Source organism: Condylura cristata, unplaced genomic scaffold, assembly GCF_000260355.1.
Source record: "Condylura cristata isolate star-nosed mole 26May11 unplaced genomic scaffold, ConCri1.0 scaffold00002, whole genome shotgun sequence".
Classification (NCBI taxonomy): Eukaryota; Metazoa; Chordata; class Mammalia; order Eulipotyphla; family Talpidae; genus Condylura; species Condylura cristata.
In genome coordinates this window covers 45,868,007-45,888,090 of record NW_004567103.1, presented here as the reverse complement: position 1 = coordinate 45,888,090, position 20,084 = coordinate 45,868,007, and the positions used below count along the sequence as shown (strand labels likewise).

The following is a 20,084-nucleotide window of genomic DNA, read 5'->3' as shown; positions in this document are numbered from 1 at the left end:
ATCCAAAATAAAAGAAACAAATTTTGGAGAAGATAGGAAGAAAGGCAAAACCTATGTACACTGTTAGTAAGAATGCATACTAGTGCAGTCATATGGAAAGCAGTATGGAGTCCTCAAAAAATTACAATTGGCCTAGAAGGCTCTGATGACCTGTGAATACAAGGAACTTTATCACATATACTTGGAAAAAGCTACATAGTGTAAGTTTGCCATCATTTGTGCTAAGTTCCCCAACATAAAAGGAAAATAGGAATTCTTTTTTTTTTTTTTAAAGATTTATTTATTCATACAGAACTGGGGTACAGGCCGGAGATGTGGAGGGTGAGAGAATTCACCAGGAACAGAGTGGGGAGCAGAACAGGCAGATCGACGAAGTACACTGCTGACGGGAGCAGCGGGCGGGTCAGGAGAGGTCTGCCACGCCATGTGGTCACCTCCGGGGCAGGCGGGAATCGAACTCATGTGGAAGTGGCTTTAGCTTCTCAGTGCTGTGCTTTAACCCCCTGCGCCACCAGGGAGGGCCCCAATTCTATTTTTTAAGTAATAACATCCTCACAAGCTCAACCCCAGATGCTGTTCCACTTAAATCAAATCTCATGATTACTCCCTTAAGCTCGCCATCTTGGGCAGTGCTGGGGAGTCTACTGATGAGAAAGACCTTAGAGAATGGACTCCAGGGGCTAAAGCCATGGCACACCTTTCACCTCTCACATAGGTGACACTGCCCAAACATGAGGTTGGACTACCAGACTGAGTAGATCAATACCAAGGAGATCTGTGATACAGGGAAGCAGGTGGAGCTTGGATTGCCCTCCTATCAATATGACCCCCACCCCAGTCCCAGTGTTCTGAGAAATGGTAATTCTAGAGCTTACTCCCAAGGAAGAGAGGCTCATTATAACAGTAAAAGTAATGGGTGTGCCAAGATCTATAATCCTGTCTGTGGAATCACGGAAATACTTATTCCAATGAATACATGTTATGTTGTGAAAATGAAAAGCGCCAGATTCCTTGCCCCATTCAAATATGTGGGCCTTGCTAAAGGCCAAGATTCTGCAAGCCTACAAAAGATCACTAGGTTATTAGGCTCACCTGATTGTTAAAGAAAATGTTTCTAAATATTAAAAACAACATGACAGCTCATTTTCCCTCATCAAAAAAATATATAGACAGTTAAGTTATGTAAATATGGCCAAGTTTCTAAACTTCACCAAGTTTCTAAACTTCAGTGTTCTTATAGATAAAATGAAGATAAAAAGTACTTATAGAGTTCTTAGATGAAAATCTGGTTTATATTAAGTTATTTTGAACCAAATTTATCAGTAAGTATTGAAGAAATGTGAGCATAAAATGTATGCTAGAACACAAACGCTCAATCAACACTGACACATAATACATACATAATTCCCTTTCCAACTTTCTCCCCATATTCCCAGCAGAATGGCATATACTTTAAAGCCTAATTTCCTTATTCTAATAACTATAGCAATGTACCTCCCTTCTAATTTCAGACTTAAAATCATTTTCTATTTTTAATCAAACTTTCACTGTGTATATACACATATATACATTTTTGTACTAAAAATTATTTCTCCATGTCCTAAAAGGATGTACTGAAAAGTTACAGATATGGGTGGATAAAGCTATGTTTTTCCTATTGTACAAAAGCAATTTTCTAGATTATGTATTTTCATGGCTTCCTAACAAGCCATTAAATGGATATAAGATAATAAATGTAATTACTCCCTTACCACAGGTGATTCAAGTAGTTTCTAATTTCTTGCTAGTGAGAACAATGCTATAACAAACATTTTTCTATTTAAAATACTTTGAATTCAGGATAATTTCCTTAGAATAATGACTCCCAGTGTGATCAGCAAGATAAGTAAGCCTACCCAAACAATTTCAATCCTGGGTCAATGGTTACTTCATGGGGTTAATATAGTTGACCTGAGGATGCTAACTTTTGAAAGAATTGCCTGCAAAGAAATTCTACCTTTCTAACTAATAAGGATAGTTCAGTATCTATACTGCTTATGCAGGTATGCTCTGTGTTAATAAGTAGGTGCCCTAATAAAACCCCGAGTGCAGTATCTCCCTGGACATAAACTATTGTCTACATGCTACCATATGTTCAGTACTAGGGTGACAATATGTGTTTTTGTGTGACCTACTGTGAAGGGGAGCATAATGAAGCTTACATGTACATTTCTCAAGACTGCTTAATGCCTTTTTCCCTTATGATCTGACATGTACCTTTATTATATCACTGCAATGTATTTCAAGTACAACATTAACAAATCTCTGAACATGGGTGGTGTTGGCAATACCTGACAAAGTATCTAAAACCTACTCAGTGTGTTAAGACTATTTATGCATACAGAGCTGGGCAGACCAGAGGTGTAGGGGTGGTGAGACTATTCACCAGAGACAGAGTGGGGAGCAGAACAGGCCAACTAACAAAGTACATTACTCAGGGGGGCAGCAGGCGGGCCAGGAGAGGTCTGCTGCACCATGTGGGTCACCTCCAGGGCTGGGGATCTAACTCGTGCTGAATGAAGTGGCTTCAGCTTTTTAGTGCTGTGTTTACCCACTGTGCCACCTGTGAACTTTTTAACTAAACCCCTGAATCTTAAATAAGACCCAACTCCATTACGATTATAACTTATCAGGAAAGATTTTTTCCCTGGAGTCAAAAGGCGGTATTTAAGCAGCTACCCAAATTCACCAAAATTTCCAAAACAAGTAAAGTGTCAAAAAAATGAAAGCAAACAATTAGTTCCTACTACCAGTAATAACAATTAGGTAAGGTATATCAACCTTCTGGCTGAGGAAACTTGAAAAATGTTGGACTAAATTTAAAGAAACCAACTTACAGATACAAGCAATGAATGCTCATGAAGCCAAACTTGAGGAAAAGAAAAATTTCTGTAGAGATGAGCCTGGTAAACAGGTTTTTCTGAGAGGCCTATACAAACATTTTCTGACTCCAGAAACAGTGACTAAAAGGCTAAGAAAATAAACAAGATTTTGAGAGTATCATTGGGCTAACAAAACAAAAATGAAATTCAAAACTCCCCCCAAATTTTGGATTTGGATTTCAATTTTTGGAGCAAAAATCTTCTAACCATCTCAACCTTTAAAAGATCTGTAGTGGCCCTCCCTGGTGGCGCAGCGGGTTAAAGCACAGCACTGAGAAGCTAAAGCCGCTTTCGCATGGGTTTGATTCCCGCCTGCCCCGGAGGTGACCACATGGCGTGGCAGACCTCTCCTGACCCGCCCGCTGCTCCCCTCGGCAGTGTACTTCGTCGATCTGCTTGTTCTGTTCCCCACTCTGTCTCTGGTGAAGCCTCTCACCGCCCCTAGCCTCTGGCCTGGACCCAAGTTCTGTATGCACAAATAAATAAGTCTTTAAAAAATAAATAAATAAAATAAATAAATAAATAAATAAAAGATCTGTAGTACTCCCTATGTTTCCGCTAAATTTATATGTAAACCTTATGTTATGGATAACTGCATTTTTTCCTATATCACATATTTCTAGTTTCTCATACAAAAGGTCCTATAAAGCATATTGTAGGGTAGAAAACAAGAATACATAATGGAAAAGCAAAGGAAACATGGGACAAAACTCAAAGGAATCTCAATAATGAAGTTATCAGACACAGATTCAAATGGGTGCTGAGAAGTAAAACTAAGTATGGAAGGGAACCTGAAACTAAAAAGTGAAGTGAAACCAATTTCTAAACTAAAGTCAAAAAACCTAAGGTAAAAGAAAAATGCTGTGTTTGAGCATATGAAAAAATGTCCAACATCACTTGTAATAAGGGAGATGCAAATTAAAACCACACTGAGATACCACCTCACACCAGTGAGAATGGCACATTAAAACAACTAGCAACAACAAATGCTGGCGAGAAAGTGGAGAAAAAGGAACTCTCCTACACTACTGGTGAGAATGCAAACTAGTACAACCGCTATGGAAAGCTATGGAAAGCAATCCCACTCCTAGGTATCTACCCAAAGGACACAAAAACATTGATTCTGAAGGACACCTGCACCCCCATGTATACTGCTACTCTATTTAGAATAGGGAAGACATGGAATCAACCCAAATGCCCCAAAGTAGATGACTAGATTAAAAAGATGTGGTACATATACATAATGGAATATTACTAAGCAATCAAAAAGATAAACTCATGCCCTTTGCAGAAACATGGATAGAGTTGGAAGGAATCATGCTTAGTGAAATAATAAGCCGGAGAGAAAAAGAAAAATACCACTTCATATTTTATTAAGTTATTTTATATCAGCAGCCTTGATATAAAACCTGATAAGGACATATAAGAATGGAAAATTATAAACTTATTCATGAACATAAATGCAAAAATGCTTAATAAAAGGTCATCAAAGATACTCAACATAAAGAGAAAATCAGTATAAAAAGAGTAATAGCTCTTTTTCTGGGTTATATTTCTGGGCTAAGCCCAGGAATATAAGTTTGGGTCAACAGTCAAAAGGCAGTAATATAATTTGCCATGTTAAAAAAAGTGGAGTAAAGTTAAATGACTATCTAAATATTAATAAATGCAGGGGAAAAAACTTGGTAAAATTCAATACCCATCCATGAATTAAACAACAACAAAACAATTCGAGTAAACAATAACAGAAAGGAATTTCTCTCAGAGAAAGGATAGATTCAAAATGTCTATCAAATTGTGAAATACTGAAAAAAATTTTCCCTCCACTTCTAAAATTAGGAATAAGAAGGGCTCAAAATATCAAACTGTTCTAACATGTTAACTCAAATTCAGCAGTTTAAAACACTCATTTTATCTCTCATTTCTGTTGTTCAGAAATCTCAAAACAGCATGGTTCAACAGGTCCTCTACTTAAGACTCTCCCAAGGATGAAATCAAGATAACAGCTAGTGCACTGTCCAGACACTTTAGAAGGGAATCCATTTCCAGGTTCTTTTAGGATTCTGGCAAAACTCAGTTCTAAGCAATTACATGATTAAGGTCCCACTTCCTTGCTGTCCATCAAGTGAGGATTGGTCTCTACTTCTAGAAGCTTTCTACATTCTATGCAGACAGTCCCTTTTCAAAGATATCAAAGCAAGTCAAGTCTTAAGCTTCTGAGCCAAACCACTGTGACCCTCTCCATATGCCCCATCTCTCTAGAGTATCCCTCTTCTTCACTTAAGGGCTTATATTGGGTAAATCTACATTATCCAAGAAAATACTCCATCCAGAATAGACCATATGCTAGACTACAGAACAAGCATTAAGAAACTGAAAACAACAAAGTATGTTCTCAGACCACAATGGAATGGAGTTACTTATTTGTTGGAAAAGTCATATTTTTTTTCTATGAAAGACAAAGAAAAATGCATCATCACTTTTTCGACTACCCAACAAAATTCAATCACAGAGAGAGAATTGGGAAATCCACAAACATGGAAATGAGCATACCTCTGTAACACCAATGAGTCAAAAAAAAAAAAGATATCAAAGGAAAATTAGAAAATACTTGAGATGGATTAAAAACAAGAACACAATATATCAACACTTAAGGGGCAAAGTGCATGCTCAGAAGGAAATTTACAGCTGTGAATACCTACATTAAAAAATAACACATTCGAAAATATTTTTATGAACATGGGATACTTTTTTAAAAAAGATTTATTTATTTATATAAGAACTGGGGGTAGGGAGTAGGACAGGAGAGGGGTGCATGTGAGTGTGTGTGGGGGGTGGAGGAGGTATGTGTGAGAGTGACCAGAACAGTGGCAGGGACAGGAGAGGTCTGCCATGCCACATGGGTCACCTCCCTGGCTCATGCTGCAGTGGCTGCTGACAGAATCATAATGCTGCGATTTAACCCCTTGTGCCATCAGGGAGGTCCCAGAACAAGGGGTACTTCTTAATATTCTACAAAGGAGGTAAAAGCAGTTCACAGCAGAGGGACAAAACAAAAATGTTTCCAATAAAAAAAACCAGAGTACTACTTATCCAAAAATACACAAAGAATTCTTCAAAATAAATTCTTTTGTAAAGACAAATATCACAAAGGAAAAGCGAGAAAAAGATATGAATAGGGTACACATTCAAAAGCCAGTAAGACATTAAAAAGGATAAATATCGTAATTCATCAGGGAAATACTAAAACCACAGAAAAATTTCACCTCACATGCATCAGAACAGTAAGAATAATAGTAACAATTCCAATTGCTAGTGAGGATGTGGAAAAAAAGGAACTCTAACGTATTGTTAGAATGTGTTAGGAATATAACTAATAGGACCACTTTGGAAACCTACTGCTTACTAAAAGTAAACATACACATACCCCAAGATTTGGTTAGAGTTATTATGTTAGGAATATAATCAACAGATATTAAGAGCATATATGGAGACAATGGCATGTCACTCATATTAGTAATAGTCAAGAAGTACAAACAATTCAAAAGTCCACTGACTATATAAAATAATATTACAGAGCAATGAAAATGAACTACAGTCACAGAAATTAAATGGGTGAAGCCCAGTGTCACTGGAGCAAAAGAAATGGCTAGAAACAAAATATTACTACTTAGTTCATTTACATGCTGTTTTTAAAAAGGTATTATTAAGAATAGTAACTGGAAAGGAGAGAAAGTAGTGAATAATGAGAACAAGAGGACTTCTGAAATGCTGGCAGTGTTCTAGTTTAGATTTTGATGCAGTGACAGTTAAGAGAGATAATGGTCTACTATAAATCCCTAAGCATTAACTTACTTATGAGTAGTTTCTTTCAGTGCTACACTTCAATATGAAAGATAAAGTACCATATTCAACTTAAAATTGTATCTCAGTAAAATCAAAGTACTTGAACTTTGAAGCATAACACCTTCTAAGATTTGTACTTAAACTATCACAAAGAAAACAAATGTTTTACATTTGGATTTAATAAAAGTATGAGCCTTACACAATGAAAAATATATAAAGAAAAAAAAACAAACATGGAAAAATACAGTTCCATCAATTATCACAAGGATTGACATCCCTACCAAACATTCTAATACCGAAGGTGGAGACCTCAAGAAAAATTGACAATGAACTTTTGATACAAAATAAGTTCAATCTTTTTTTTTTTCAAAATAAGTTCAATCTTAATGGCAATCAAGCCCTACCAACTAAAACAAAAGGCTATCAATTACTAAATTGCTAAACTAGAGGAAAACTGCATAATACCTTTTCCTTGGGAGCACTTTTTTCCTACCACTATGATAGAAATACTATTTCCTTTCTTCCCACTTTCCTTTTTAGAGAACTTTCCTTCACAGTACTGGAAAATTGCTCTATGATCCACAAGAGAATAGGGCTCCCATGGCTCCTAATTTCCCAGCACCTAAATTTCCTAGTCTGTCCTCTTTGAGATTTAACTCGGTACGGTCCTAGGAGATATCCAAATTTATATCCTTCTAATAAGTCTGTTTTGGCTTGGTTTGCTTCCAGCAAACCAAATGACCTATGCACACAACACTTTGACAAAGCACATAAAACACTATCACAGCTCACCTGCTTTTTTTTTTTTTTTAAAGATTTATTTTATTTATTCGTACAGAACTGGGGTACAGGCCAGAGATGTGGAAGGTGAGAGGATTCACCTGGGACAGAGTGGGGAGCAGAACAGGCAGATCGATGAAGCACACTGCTGAGGGGAGCAGCGGGTGGGTCAGGAGAGGTCTGCCACGCCATGTGGAACTCCTCCCCGGGCAGGCGGGAATCGAACTCATGCTGAAGTGACTCAAGCTTCTTAGTGCAGTGCTTTAACCTGCTGTGCCACCAGGGAGGGCCCTCACCTGCTTTTATCATAAGCTGAAAACTAGAAACTCATTGTTTTATCTGACCCACAGGTATTTAAAAACATGAATGGCATGTTATGAATTATATTCTTCCTCAACAGACTGTCAAGCTCCTAGGAAGGAGGAACTATATTTGATCTGTTTTCCCAGTATAAGGCTCCAGGTCCAAAATACTTGCTGAATAAGTAACTATGCCAATAAAGTTTCTATAAAACCCGCTGACAAGTGAGTCATCTCTGTGAAGTAATAATAGACTTTAAAATCCTAGTTATCCCAAAGCAAGGGTGACAATACAGGTTAAGTGACTTAAAATAATTTATCCCCTTTTGCACAACAAATCAAATCCCTGAAATGTATACTGAAGGAAAAATTCAAAGGAAAACAAATTACATGCATAATAAATGCATGTAAAAAGAAATAATACTAGCAATTTTGATTACATTTTGGTATACTGATCAACTAAATGTTAGTATACATTCATTTAATGATAAAGATAATTATGAAAATGCAATATGGGAACATGTGTCATGAGGAAATGCAGACTAAATGTTACTTTTCAGTGACTCTCTGGTATTTGTTTTTGTCCTTGCCTGTTCAAAAAGGGAAATTCACTAATGTATTATGTGCACCCACGTGTACATACGTAACTTACACAAGGTCACACATCTCCTAAGTGATAAGATACAAATCAGTTATGCTAAATGGACAAGGTTAGGAGAAGAAAGACAAATATCAGATAATTCCACTCATATGCAGAATACAGAAAAAACAAAAAACCCAAAGGAACTGACAAAACACTAAAAATATAATGGGGAATAACAAAGGAGGGAGAAGATATAATAGTTCATAATATAAATGAAGAACTATTGTGGGTGCTTGAATAATAAGGGTGAGATGGTACTATACATCTAAGTGGTGTCAACGTAGTCCCCTAAATCATATTCAGTATCATGAACCATGTTACCTTAATAAAGGATAAAGGCACAAGTCCAGGCCTATCCATAGCAAGTCCTGCCCCTATGCTACATCCTCACTAGAACATACATTATAAGTACCTAGTGCACACAAACCATTCTCTTGGTACAAACAACACACAAAAAACACAATGCAAACTTCTTTGATAATTTTCATTGCAGTGCTTTAAAGTGTATTTCTGTGTCTCAAAAATAAAGCATAAATCTAGTGCTTAAATGTTGGATGCATGGCTCATAAATTTGATTCTCAACCCATAGAAAACTACAAGAACTAAAATTATGACAATGGCAACTTAAAATATTTGAAATCTGCCTTTGTCAGATACAGCTTTTGTTGGAATTCATATACAAACCAGGAAGACAATACATGTAAATCAAATGTGCTCTGGACATGGGGACCTTCGTTCAGATTGTACTTCTTCCCTATTCTTGCTACTTACACAGTTTTTTAAAAAATTAAATTTGAACATATATCTACACATTAGTATTAATAGTAATAGTTAACATATATTGACTGGTTAATATGACATGAATTTCTCATTCAATTCTTACAAAATAGTGAAGTTGTTACTATTACTATCCCATCAAGAAAAAATCTACATAAAAGGAATGGAGAGGTTAAGTAAATTACCACAGCAAACTGCAAAACTCAAACTAGAACCCCAGTCCAGTTTAGTAACTATTAGTTTGTAACTATTATGTTATACTAACTTTCTATATAATAATGCTACTTAATGCATGGTATCATATCCAAAATCTAAGTATAATGCTGACAACTAGGTTAGAGAAGTAGGAGACACTGTGAGGAAATAAGAGCAGGGGCCAAAAGCTGAAAGGTTCTGCCATTATTAACTTTTCGGTTTTGTTATAGTATAAAGCTATAAAATAAACAATTTAAATCAGAGGAACTGAAAATGTCTACATAAAATAGACACATACTCCATGCCAGGTTTGCTACCTTTTGTTTCAGTGCAAGGTACAGTGTTAATATTTAAGCACAGTAATTCCTACACTGAATTGAATCCCACCTGGTTTTTTAAAAAAAAAAAATACCCATCACATACAGTGCTGGTATAAGCTATCAATACTTCAAATAATAACTTGGCATTATTATCAAAAGTCCAAAAATTGTTTTATATTTTTTGCCCTGATAATTCCATCATTGGGAATCATCTTCAAAAAAAAAATTTACGGGCCCTTCCTGGTGGTGCAGCCGGTTAAGGTGCAGCACTGCAAGCTAGCTGCAGCCGCTTCAGCAAGAGCTCAATCCCCACTTGGGAGGTGATCCACATGGCACAGCAGACCTCTCCTGTCTCATTGCCACTGCTCTCTCAGTAGTGTACTTTGTCAACTGTACTTTGTCGATCCACCTGTTCTGCTCCCCACTCTGTCTCTGGTGAATCCTCTCACCACCCCTGTACCTCAGTTCTGTATGCATAAATAAATCCTTACAAAAATTGTACAAGATACAAAATAAATAAATAAATAAATAAACAGCTACACAATTATAGATAAGTTTTTTGTCAATATGCGTAATATGCGTTTTTCTCCTCAGAAACACTACTATTCACCTAATCTCGGTGATTTAAGGGGATTGTCAACTTTGACTTTCTGCAGGTTCTGCAGCTACCTGCCCACAGTCATAGGGGTTATACCTTGACATACTTCATATCCTAGGTCCAACTAATCGTACCTAATGACAATCAGACTGTATTAACATGGAACCAGAACAAACTTGTGGCTATCAGAAACTGTGTTCAAATGAGGTTGCAAAGCTGAAAGGTTATGACACTGGGGGTCCAAAAGCAAGAGGTTAGAAGAACCCAGTAATGGAAATATAAACAGACCCAATGACATTAGTTGAGATCTCAGAACTAAGCTGTCTCCAGTATCACTCCATCTTCCTCCACACACAAAATTCTCAGATACATGAACCAACAAAAGCTTATGCTAACTTTTTATCATGGATAAAGAAAAATAACAACTTCCTAGAGAATGATTAATTTACAGTACGTCCAGTTAATGGGATAATATTCACAGGCTATTGTAAGTTTTAAGAACATGATGCACTAAGGAGCCTAGCCTGAATCCTGACTCTACCACAACATTCTCTAAGTATCCTTAGGTAACTGAATTTCTCTGTGCCTCAATTTCTCAATCTTTAATCTCTGGCTCATGATTGTTAAAATTTGCTATTTTTAGTTACTATTTAAAAAGTCCTAGAAAATGGTCACTACTACTAAGTATATGTATCTTTTAAATAGTTGAGATAAATGTTTTTAAAAGTAATAAAGCTGACCAAACCAATTAGTCTGTGTATTTGAAATAGAAAAAAAAATTTTTATAAAAGCAATCACATTATTTATTTAAACTCTACAACATGTTTCAGATATTGTAAGGAGAATAGATAAATGTGACAGGTTTCACACAAACCCCTAGGACCTTCTCTAGTAATACCTAAATTGATCATCAGATAGAAGCACAAACATAGTATTACATGTGAAACCGTGAATGTACCACATTTAATACTACCAAACAAGGCAGGAAAAGCTTAAGAACTTTAAATCTAGAAGTTTGTCATTTTTTCCAACTGAATTAGTTGATAGGAAAGCACAAATTTATGAATACAACCAATTCTTATAATCCACATAAATGAAGACTGAGTCATCCCCAATTCCATTTATATTTGGCTTCACATCTTTGTAGAAAAAGCTTATTTTTTTTTAAGATTTATTTATTTATGCATACAGAACTGGGGTGCAGGCCAGAGGTGCTGGGTGATGAAAGGATTCACCAAAGACAGAGTGGGGAGCAGAAAAGGCAGACTGACTGAAGTACACTGCTGAGGGGAGCAGCGGGAGGGCCAGGAGAGGTCTGCCACGCCATGCGGGCCACCTCTCAGGCTGGGGATCAAACTCCGCACTGAAGCGGTTTCAGCTTGCTTGCAGTGCTGTGCTGTGCTTTAACCGGTGGCACTACCAGGAAGGGCCTGAAAAAGCTTTTATACATTAACTATTAGTATAACTTCTCTTGAAATTCACAAAATTTCAGAACTAATAATGAAGCAGCATAGAGGAAATTTCAGTTTCAAAACCTACCCCTTGGATCAATTCTGTAACTTTCCACTTCGTGCTTTGGTTCCCTGTCAAACCACTCAAATTTTGTCTCTTTAGAGTTACAATACAGCACTTTACCAAAGGACTTGTTTTGCATGTAACAATTATGACTCAAGTTTTTTGTTTTTGTTTTTTTTTAAATTTACTTATTAATTCACGTAAGAACTCGGGTACAGGTCAGAGATACAGGAGTGAAAGGATTCAGAGACACAGTGGGGAGCAGAACAGGCAGATTGACTGATATACACTTCTGAGGGGAGCGGCCAGCGAGAACAGGAGAGGTCTGTCACGCCACATGGGTTAGCTCCCTAGCCAGGATTGAACTCATGTTGCAGTGGCTGCAGATAGCGTCATAGAACTGCACTTTAACAGGCACGACTTAAGTGTTTTTAAAAACACTTCTTACAGATGACCCAAAATGAGCTTCAAGCATCTTTTTCCTGACTATATCAAATATTAGTACACCAAGTTCTGCCACTAAAACATCTCGATTTTATTCAGAGCCCTACACACAGCATATAAAGTCTCTACAATAGCATATCACTTCTCTATCAACAGTCAGAAAATGTTTGAATTCTAATGTTTGTTATGGCTCTGGTGGACTTATCAGGCAAAATGTTAAGACAAACAGAATTCTACTTTTGATTATTAAACAAGAAAATAAATTTTCCATTAAAAGACTACGCATATCTTAAAAATGAAATGTAAGGTTTGCACAGCTGGTACCACCTTCTAAACTGGGGTGTTTGCTTTGTGTGTGTGGTTTTTTTTTTAAATCTTATCACACATGAATAAAACTCAGGCAAAAAAATGACAATTCTAGAAATAAACTGATAGAACATAAAAGGTTGGCTAACTAAAATACAAGGAAAAAATACTACAAATTGCTTCAAGTGTCCATATCTTAGGCAATATATCCAAGTGGTTAAAATATACACACTTGGTTCAAAGGTTCACATTTACTACGCTGTGTCCCACAGTGGGAAAAGTTCTTCACTGCAAATAATAAATTTGATCTAGTGCTACTGTTACTATAACTCTCTAAAATGTACTAAAATAAGTACCAAAAGTGCCTAAAAAGTACTGAAATAAGCCTATTCCTGGGTCTGAAATATATGTATAAGTATATAACCACTCCGTTTTTAAAGAAAACATAATAATCCTTCAACAAAACTTTTAGTTGGGTGGCAACTATACAGTGTACTGAAAGACACTGAAAGTGTACTGAAAGTGTACTGAAACAACCTACAATGTACTGAAAGTATGAACATGAACATAGTCTCTGATTCAAGAACTTTCTGCCCAGCAGGCAACATAAATGAAACATACTAAGTGGTAGCATGATGGAGGGTACTGTGAAATAAACAATCCTATGGACACTAAAGAACAGAGGGACCTAACTCAGAGGGGCAAACACTTCATATAAAACTTAATTACCTAATTCACCTACTTATTTCACTTCCGAACACCATGTTGTCATTTGTATAATTTCAGTTTCTAATATAGTCATAAGTGTTTTCTACTATGTAGATTATTTAAAAAGAAAAAAGGATCACACAGTATACTACTTACCATGTTCATAAATAAGCTAAATATCTCTTGGTAATAATAAAGATTACTATTTTCTCTCAATAACCAAAACAACCTTGCAAAGGTCACAGTACATCTAAACAAACATTTACCAATAAATAAACCTATAAGCTTTCCTTCAATAAACCATATGAGCGCCCATGTCAAAAGATTAATATTTTGAGCTGGAAGAGCTCTCTCAGCACCTGAATCCAACTCCAACATCTTTACAGATGAAAAGAAACCATAAAATATAATGGGAAAAAACACAAGAGTGAGAAAACTTTAAGTACAGTTCATTTCCCTTACAGTAAAACTGGGGAAAAGTTATAAGTTCCCTCATACTAAGAGATTTGTACTAGGTTGTTTCCATGGCCCACCTTTCAGTTCTGTAATTATAAAACTGAAGCAGAGAAATAATCAAATTGCCTGAAGTCACACAACTAGTTAATGGCAAAGTTGGGAGTACAACTGGATTCCGGTTACAATCAATACACTTTCTCATCTGTACCATACTGCCTCTCATGTTTCATAATACCATTTCTCCTCTTTAGAAAATACCAGCAAGCATGAAGGATTTTATGAAATTAAATAGCTTATTTTTATAAAGGCTTTTCTATAGAAAATGAGTTTTAAGTCAAAATGCAACCCAAGTCTCAAGCTGTGTGTCATTTACCATACTTATAAGTTGACCTCAAGAAAAGTTATGAGAATTTCTACTTAATTTCCCACACGCTAAAATCTAATCTTTCAGTCCAACTCACAGGAAAGATTATATTCAATATAAAATTAAAACATGAGTTGTTATAAATTATTGCATGCAGAGTTAAAATTCCTCACTTTACGTTCTACTTATATTTAATATGCATTTTTTTATTCAAGAGAGATCAATTTAAACACTTTACCTTCATGTTTTCTCCTTTCAGACTCTAGCTTTAAAAAAATTAGGACAGATTAAGTATATTACTTCTGAAATCACATAACAATTACAAATTCTATATAGACTGTTGATAGTTTCTCTTTCAAAACTGAAAATCATACCCCACAGTATTTTAAAATTCCTTGCCCAAATATATTGCAACTCTACTAAACTTTACCGTAACCAGCATCTGATTCCCTAAAATGTTCTCAAAGCTTATTATATTTCACAGGGAATTTAACAAGATTTCAAGAAGACTGACTGACTATGTTGGTTCCAAAATATACAGGAAAATCCTCAGAGGAAAAAGCACAATAAAAATGCAAAATAGTAATAAAGTCAACAACAGTTTCTATACTACTGACTTAAAGAGAATATTCAAAAACACTCATGGATACATATAAGTATAGTTTAGCTATATTTAAGGATTTTTCAAAGAATCACAGAATAGTTACATTTTTAAGATGGATGAGAATTTATGCCACTTAATCGAGTTGCTCCCAAAGTAAAAAACTACAAAATTTACCCCCTCCAAAATGTCCCTGTCATCTGTTTTAAATTTGCACAGCAAATATAAATGGCCAGAGGTAGTACTTTCCAAGTTAGAACAAGTCCAATTGCTAAACAGTTTGTTACACTGTCAAAAAATTATACTGAGTTCAATCTATGCCTTCCTAACTTTCACCTTGCAGTCTGACTTCTAAAATAGCAGAGTGAATCTATTCTCTCGTCTATTTATGTTTTTGAAGTTCAGGTTTCCTTGCTATCCCAAACATGCCTATGAAGCCTTTCAGACAGAAGTCAAAATGGCGCAAAGCAAAGAAGCTATTTTACTTTTCACCTTTTGTTGTGAAGTGAAAATCTTTGGATTTTTTTTCCATTGGCAAAAACAGGCACTACTGCAGGTCTTCAGTAAAAGCAAAATGGTGTGACTCAAACTTTCAGAAGTGGGGGATACCTGTATGTGAAGACAGCTATGTTTCTCACCCTTTTGGCAGTCTTTCCCTCAGGCTAAATATATAGTCCACAGGTTACCTTTAAGACTTGAAGACACTAGAAATACAATGAACGTCCACACTTTTCAAAAAATGCCGTTTGTCAAATTTTGGTGTTCTATCAAAGAATATACAGAATTTCATTAGGAAAAATACTATTACAATACTTCCTTTTCTAACTACCTATCAATGTGAAGTTGGATCCTCTTCACCTGCACTGACATCAAAATCCATCACAAAAGAAAACCAGAAGCAAATCACTAAAAGCAGTGATTTGGGAACACAGAAAACATTACTACTAATCCTACTGAAATTTTTGATATGGAACATATGCTTCACTACAAAAATTTGCTAACAAGTAATCAGTTCATTATTGCTATTTTTAGATAAATATTTTTAATTTTTAAAATTTCTAATTCAGTTACTATCAACATAAGCAAAAATCTCTATGGGTCTGCAATAATTTTTCAGAGTCTAAAGGGTTCTGAGATCAAAAAAGACTTACTATATTGCTTCTTACAGGCAGATTTCCATCTTTAACTATACTGGGTTTCTCACCCATCCAACCCCTCCTAGTCCAAACATATAAATATGGCTCTATATAGGAGGAACCTTCCATAGAGTACCTATTCATGAGCTAGAATCTTTAAACATATATACCCATCTTCCCTCAACTAGTGACTTCAAAAAATTAAGGACCATATGATTTAACATCAATAAGTGAATCATCTGGAGTAAGATACTCTGAGTCTTCTAAGGAGAAGCAATCTTTAAATAGAGAAGCAGAGAAATAACAGCTTTTTTTTTTTTTTTTAAGATTTATTTATCCATTCAGAACTGGGGTACAGGCCAGAGATGCAGAGGGTGAGAGGATTCACCAGAGACAGAATGGGGAGTAGAACAGGCAGATAGACAAAGCACACTGCTGAGGGGAGCAGCAGGCGGGTCAGGAGAGGTCTGCCGTGCCATGTGGATCTCTTCCTGGCCAGGCAGGGATCGAACTCATGTGGAAGTGGCTTTAGCTTCTTAGTGCTGTGCTTTAACCTGCTGCACCACCAGGAAGGGCCAGAGAAATAACACTTTAACTGTACTATTTCTTTTGACCAAACGACTTTCACTGCTTACATAAAAATAAAGCAAATTATTCATAACTGGCAAGATGGAATAGAAAAGAACATTCAAATGTGCTGTATGGTCATTAATTTGATGCTTAGCAATAACCCATTGAGCACCCATATACTGGTGTGTACAAAAACCACCTGCAAATTATCTAGCTAATATGACTGTCGGTCCCTAGGCCTCAACAAAGCAACAGTGACTTTATTTAAAAATTTACTTAAGGGCCATCCTCAGCGGTGCAACAGTTGGGACTCAGCACTGCAAGCTAGCAGTAGCCCCTTCACTGTGAGCTCAATCCCAGCCCCAAGGTGACCCACACGGAGCAGCAGACCTCACCTGTCTTGCCCTCTTGCTCCCCTCAGCAATGTATTTTGTCCATCAGCCTGTTCTGCTCCCCACTCTGTCTCTGGTGAATCTTCTCACAGCCCTGCACCTCTGAGCCTGTAGCCCAGTTCTGTGTGCATAAATAAATAAGTCTTTTAAAAAAATAAAAATTTACTTAACCTTATAACTTTTCACCTCCTTAAATCACAACATTATTGGCTGATAAAATTGGGTAGCATTAACATTTAAATCTAGAGCTACATCACTGGGTATCTCTCAGAAAACTTCAAGTTTGATAAAAGCTTTGGGACTTTGGGGAGAAAATGCAGACTACTTGTAAATTACACCTTAATTCTAATAAATCCTTAAGTTTTATGATACTTCAAGATGTAATTTATTTATAACCAAAACTATATAAATATGATAGTAAGAACAGAGTGAGAACTGAGGAAGAAAGTCAAAGTTCTTATAATATTTCTTACTGGCAGTCACCAGAAGTCAAAAGCTCTCTCAATTTACACTGATTTATAAACTACACTAACATGTATACCTGCAGAAGAGGTAAAATACTTACTAAAAGAAAAACTAGAACTCCAATCCATAGAAATCATGTCTCCATCTAATAAGCTGACTTTTATACATGCAATTTCTGTTAACACTAGTGAAATCAGAAGACTACAGCTTCACAACAAATATAAAGCCCAAAGAGGATTAAAACAGCTATAACTTACATGCTGATTGGTCAACACACACACACACACACACACACACGCACACTGTGGCCATAAAGGTACTTGGTGTTAAGAATATAGTTTTCACAAATGATGTCCTATGATTTCACTAACAGAGATTCACTAGTTTAGGTTACATAATAAAAATCTACTGTGACTCTAAACTGCTAGAAAAAAATTCTGTGTATTTAAGCTAAATTATTTCAATCCCTCAAAATTTTCAACCACCAGGAAAAGTGCAGAATAAAGTTTTTTAGTTAGAGGTGAAATAACACTGAAACTCACAATCTAGATTTTGCAGCCCCCAAAATACTATAAAACATGTTACAGATGAACAACTCAACCCTACCTCCTCAGTATCTAGTACAGCGCCTGGTTCATAGAAATGGCTTAATAAATAGTTGAAAATGAATAAGCAATAAAAAAACAAATTAAAAAAGAAGGGAAATTCTTTCCAAGATCAGCATTCACTATAATTCATTAAGCATCTTAAAAACAATGCGGACAAAATTAAAAGGCTAAAAATGCTATTTATAAGATGGATTTTAAAATAGTTATAAATGTTCAAATGCAAAAAAAAAAACTGCAGATGTACTAAACTGAGTTAATCAATAAACAAACTTTTATCTTCTAATAGATGGAAAGGGCAAAATGCCCATCTATGCATTCAGCATGTTTAAATATGTCATAAATCAAACCTTTACATGCATTTTCTAGAGCAAATTTATGTCAATCTTTGAGGCTATTGTCACTTTCACACATGCTCACAGGAACAAAATGACAAAGAATGCTGTGCCTGAAATCATTGGTTCAGGGCACAAAACACTTGAATAACAATTGTCAGAAATGTCAGTAGTACATACTGATGTATTTTCAAGTGAATCAATCTCCCCATTCCTATATAAATCACAGCTCATTTAAAAAAAAAATGAGTATGTTTAACTATTGGACTTCCAGACGGTTTTCTTTTTTTTTAATGTGGCTACAATCGCCTTACGTGACACAACTGGGAGTGAACCCATTTACCAATTGCTGACGAATACCGCGAAACGTTTTCCAGACAAAAGGGCGTGAAGGCCAATTCCATGCACATTTACTCTTCCCCATAAATGTGTGTGCACCCAAATTTCATTATGTCGAATACAAAGTTAAATACAGCACCGGAGAATTTTAGTCAAAAAACACTCCGGTGCCTCACTAGCTGTGTTACTGCTACATCTGGTGGCAGCACGCTTGCGTGCACGACGCCAGAAAACTTAGAAAACAATTGTAACCGATCTGGTGCGTGCCTGCAATAACCTTTACACAGATATTTCCTACAAAACCCATGACCCTGTCAGCAAAGAACAGTAGCCTACTTGCAGTGGGGAGGGAATGCACAAACACGCAGGAGGCGATGGCGAAGAGAAAGTTGCAACCATCTGGAGGAGTGATTTCGGAAGCCTGCCCACGAAATCAGTCTGTCGTTTAAATTGCTCTAAGGGGCCAGGCAGGGCATCAAAGTCGGCTTCGATAATTTCGGCCGCTCTCCCAGAAGGGCAGAGATCTTACAAGCGAGGGGCATCCTCCAGGTCTGGGCGGCGTAGCTCTCAGAGCAGGGACCGCCTCTTAGGGAGGAGTGCGAGAGCGAAGGGGAGGGGGCTCGAGGATGAATGCTTCAATGGGAGGGAAACCCACCAGAGACCAGAGGCCAGGAGGTTAAGAGTACTGAGTGTACTAGCAAATGGAGCAGAAAGGGGCTGGCGTCCGGCGGGGCTTCCCACCCCAGCACGACTGGCTCTGACGAACCCCAAGCGAGTCTGTGCGCCGCGCCGCGCCTCGCCCCGTCCCCACCAGAGCGCACCCCCTCGTCCGTCTCCTCAGTCACCCGCGAACCACCACCCACAGCCAGCGCACTACCTCCCCCGAGCCCGGCGGCCTGGCGTCCACCTCACCACCATCCCCCCACCCCAGGGTCGGAGGAAGGAGACCCGAGGGGGCGCGGGGGCCGCCGCGCGGGAGGGGAGGCCCGCGAGCCGGCACGGGCGCGACGGCGCTTACCTTCCCTGGGCCTCCCGGATGGCGGCGTGTGATTCAGCAGGGACCTGGCCGCCGCCGCCGAGCCCGGGGTTGGAGACGTGGAGAGCTGGGACCAAGATGGCGGCCCCTCCAAACTTCCACTGCTACTTTGGACACTCATCAAGCTACTTTCTGGGAACCCGACTCCCCCCCTGCGACGGCAGCGGCGGCAACGGCACCGGCACCCGCCTCCGTCATGGCGGGGGCTGCGCTGAGGGCGAGCGAGAAAGCGAGGGCAGGGAGGGGAGAGTCAAGGGGATGGGGGAGGAAACCGACAAGAGGGGAGGTGGGGAGGGGAGAGGTGAGGGGAGGAGAGGGGACCGGGAGGAGGAAAAGGGGGAGAAGCGAGGGAACTGGCGGGCGCGCCGGCGAAGAGGCGGAGGAAAGGAGCGCGGCGGCGGAGGCGTCGAGGGGGCGCCCGCTGGTGCCGGGG

The 20,084-nt window shown here is 37.8% G+C and overlaps 1 protein-coding gene across 1 annotated transcript in view; it reads right to left on the bottom strand.

The window, feature by feature from the left end:
• TLK1 (tousled-like kinase 1) overlaps positions 1-19,772 on the bottom strand; it is a 109,522-nt gene extending 89,750 nt beyond the window's left edge. The window contains exon 1 of the mRNA XM_004674554.2: positions 19,634-19,772. Within this exon, the coding sequence (XP_004674611.1) occupies positions 19,634-19,772 (139 nt within the window). The remainder of the gene's footprint in view (positions 1-19,633) is intronic.
• Between the last annotated feature and the right edge of the window lie 312 nt (positions 19,773-20,084).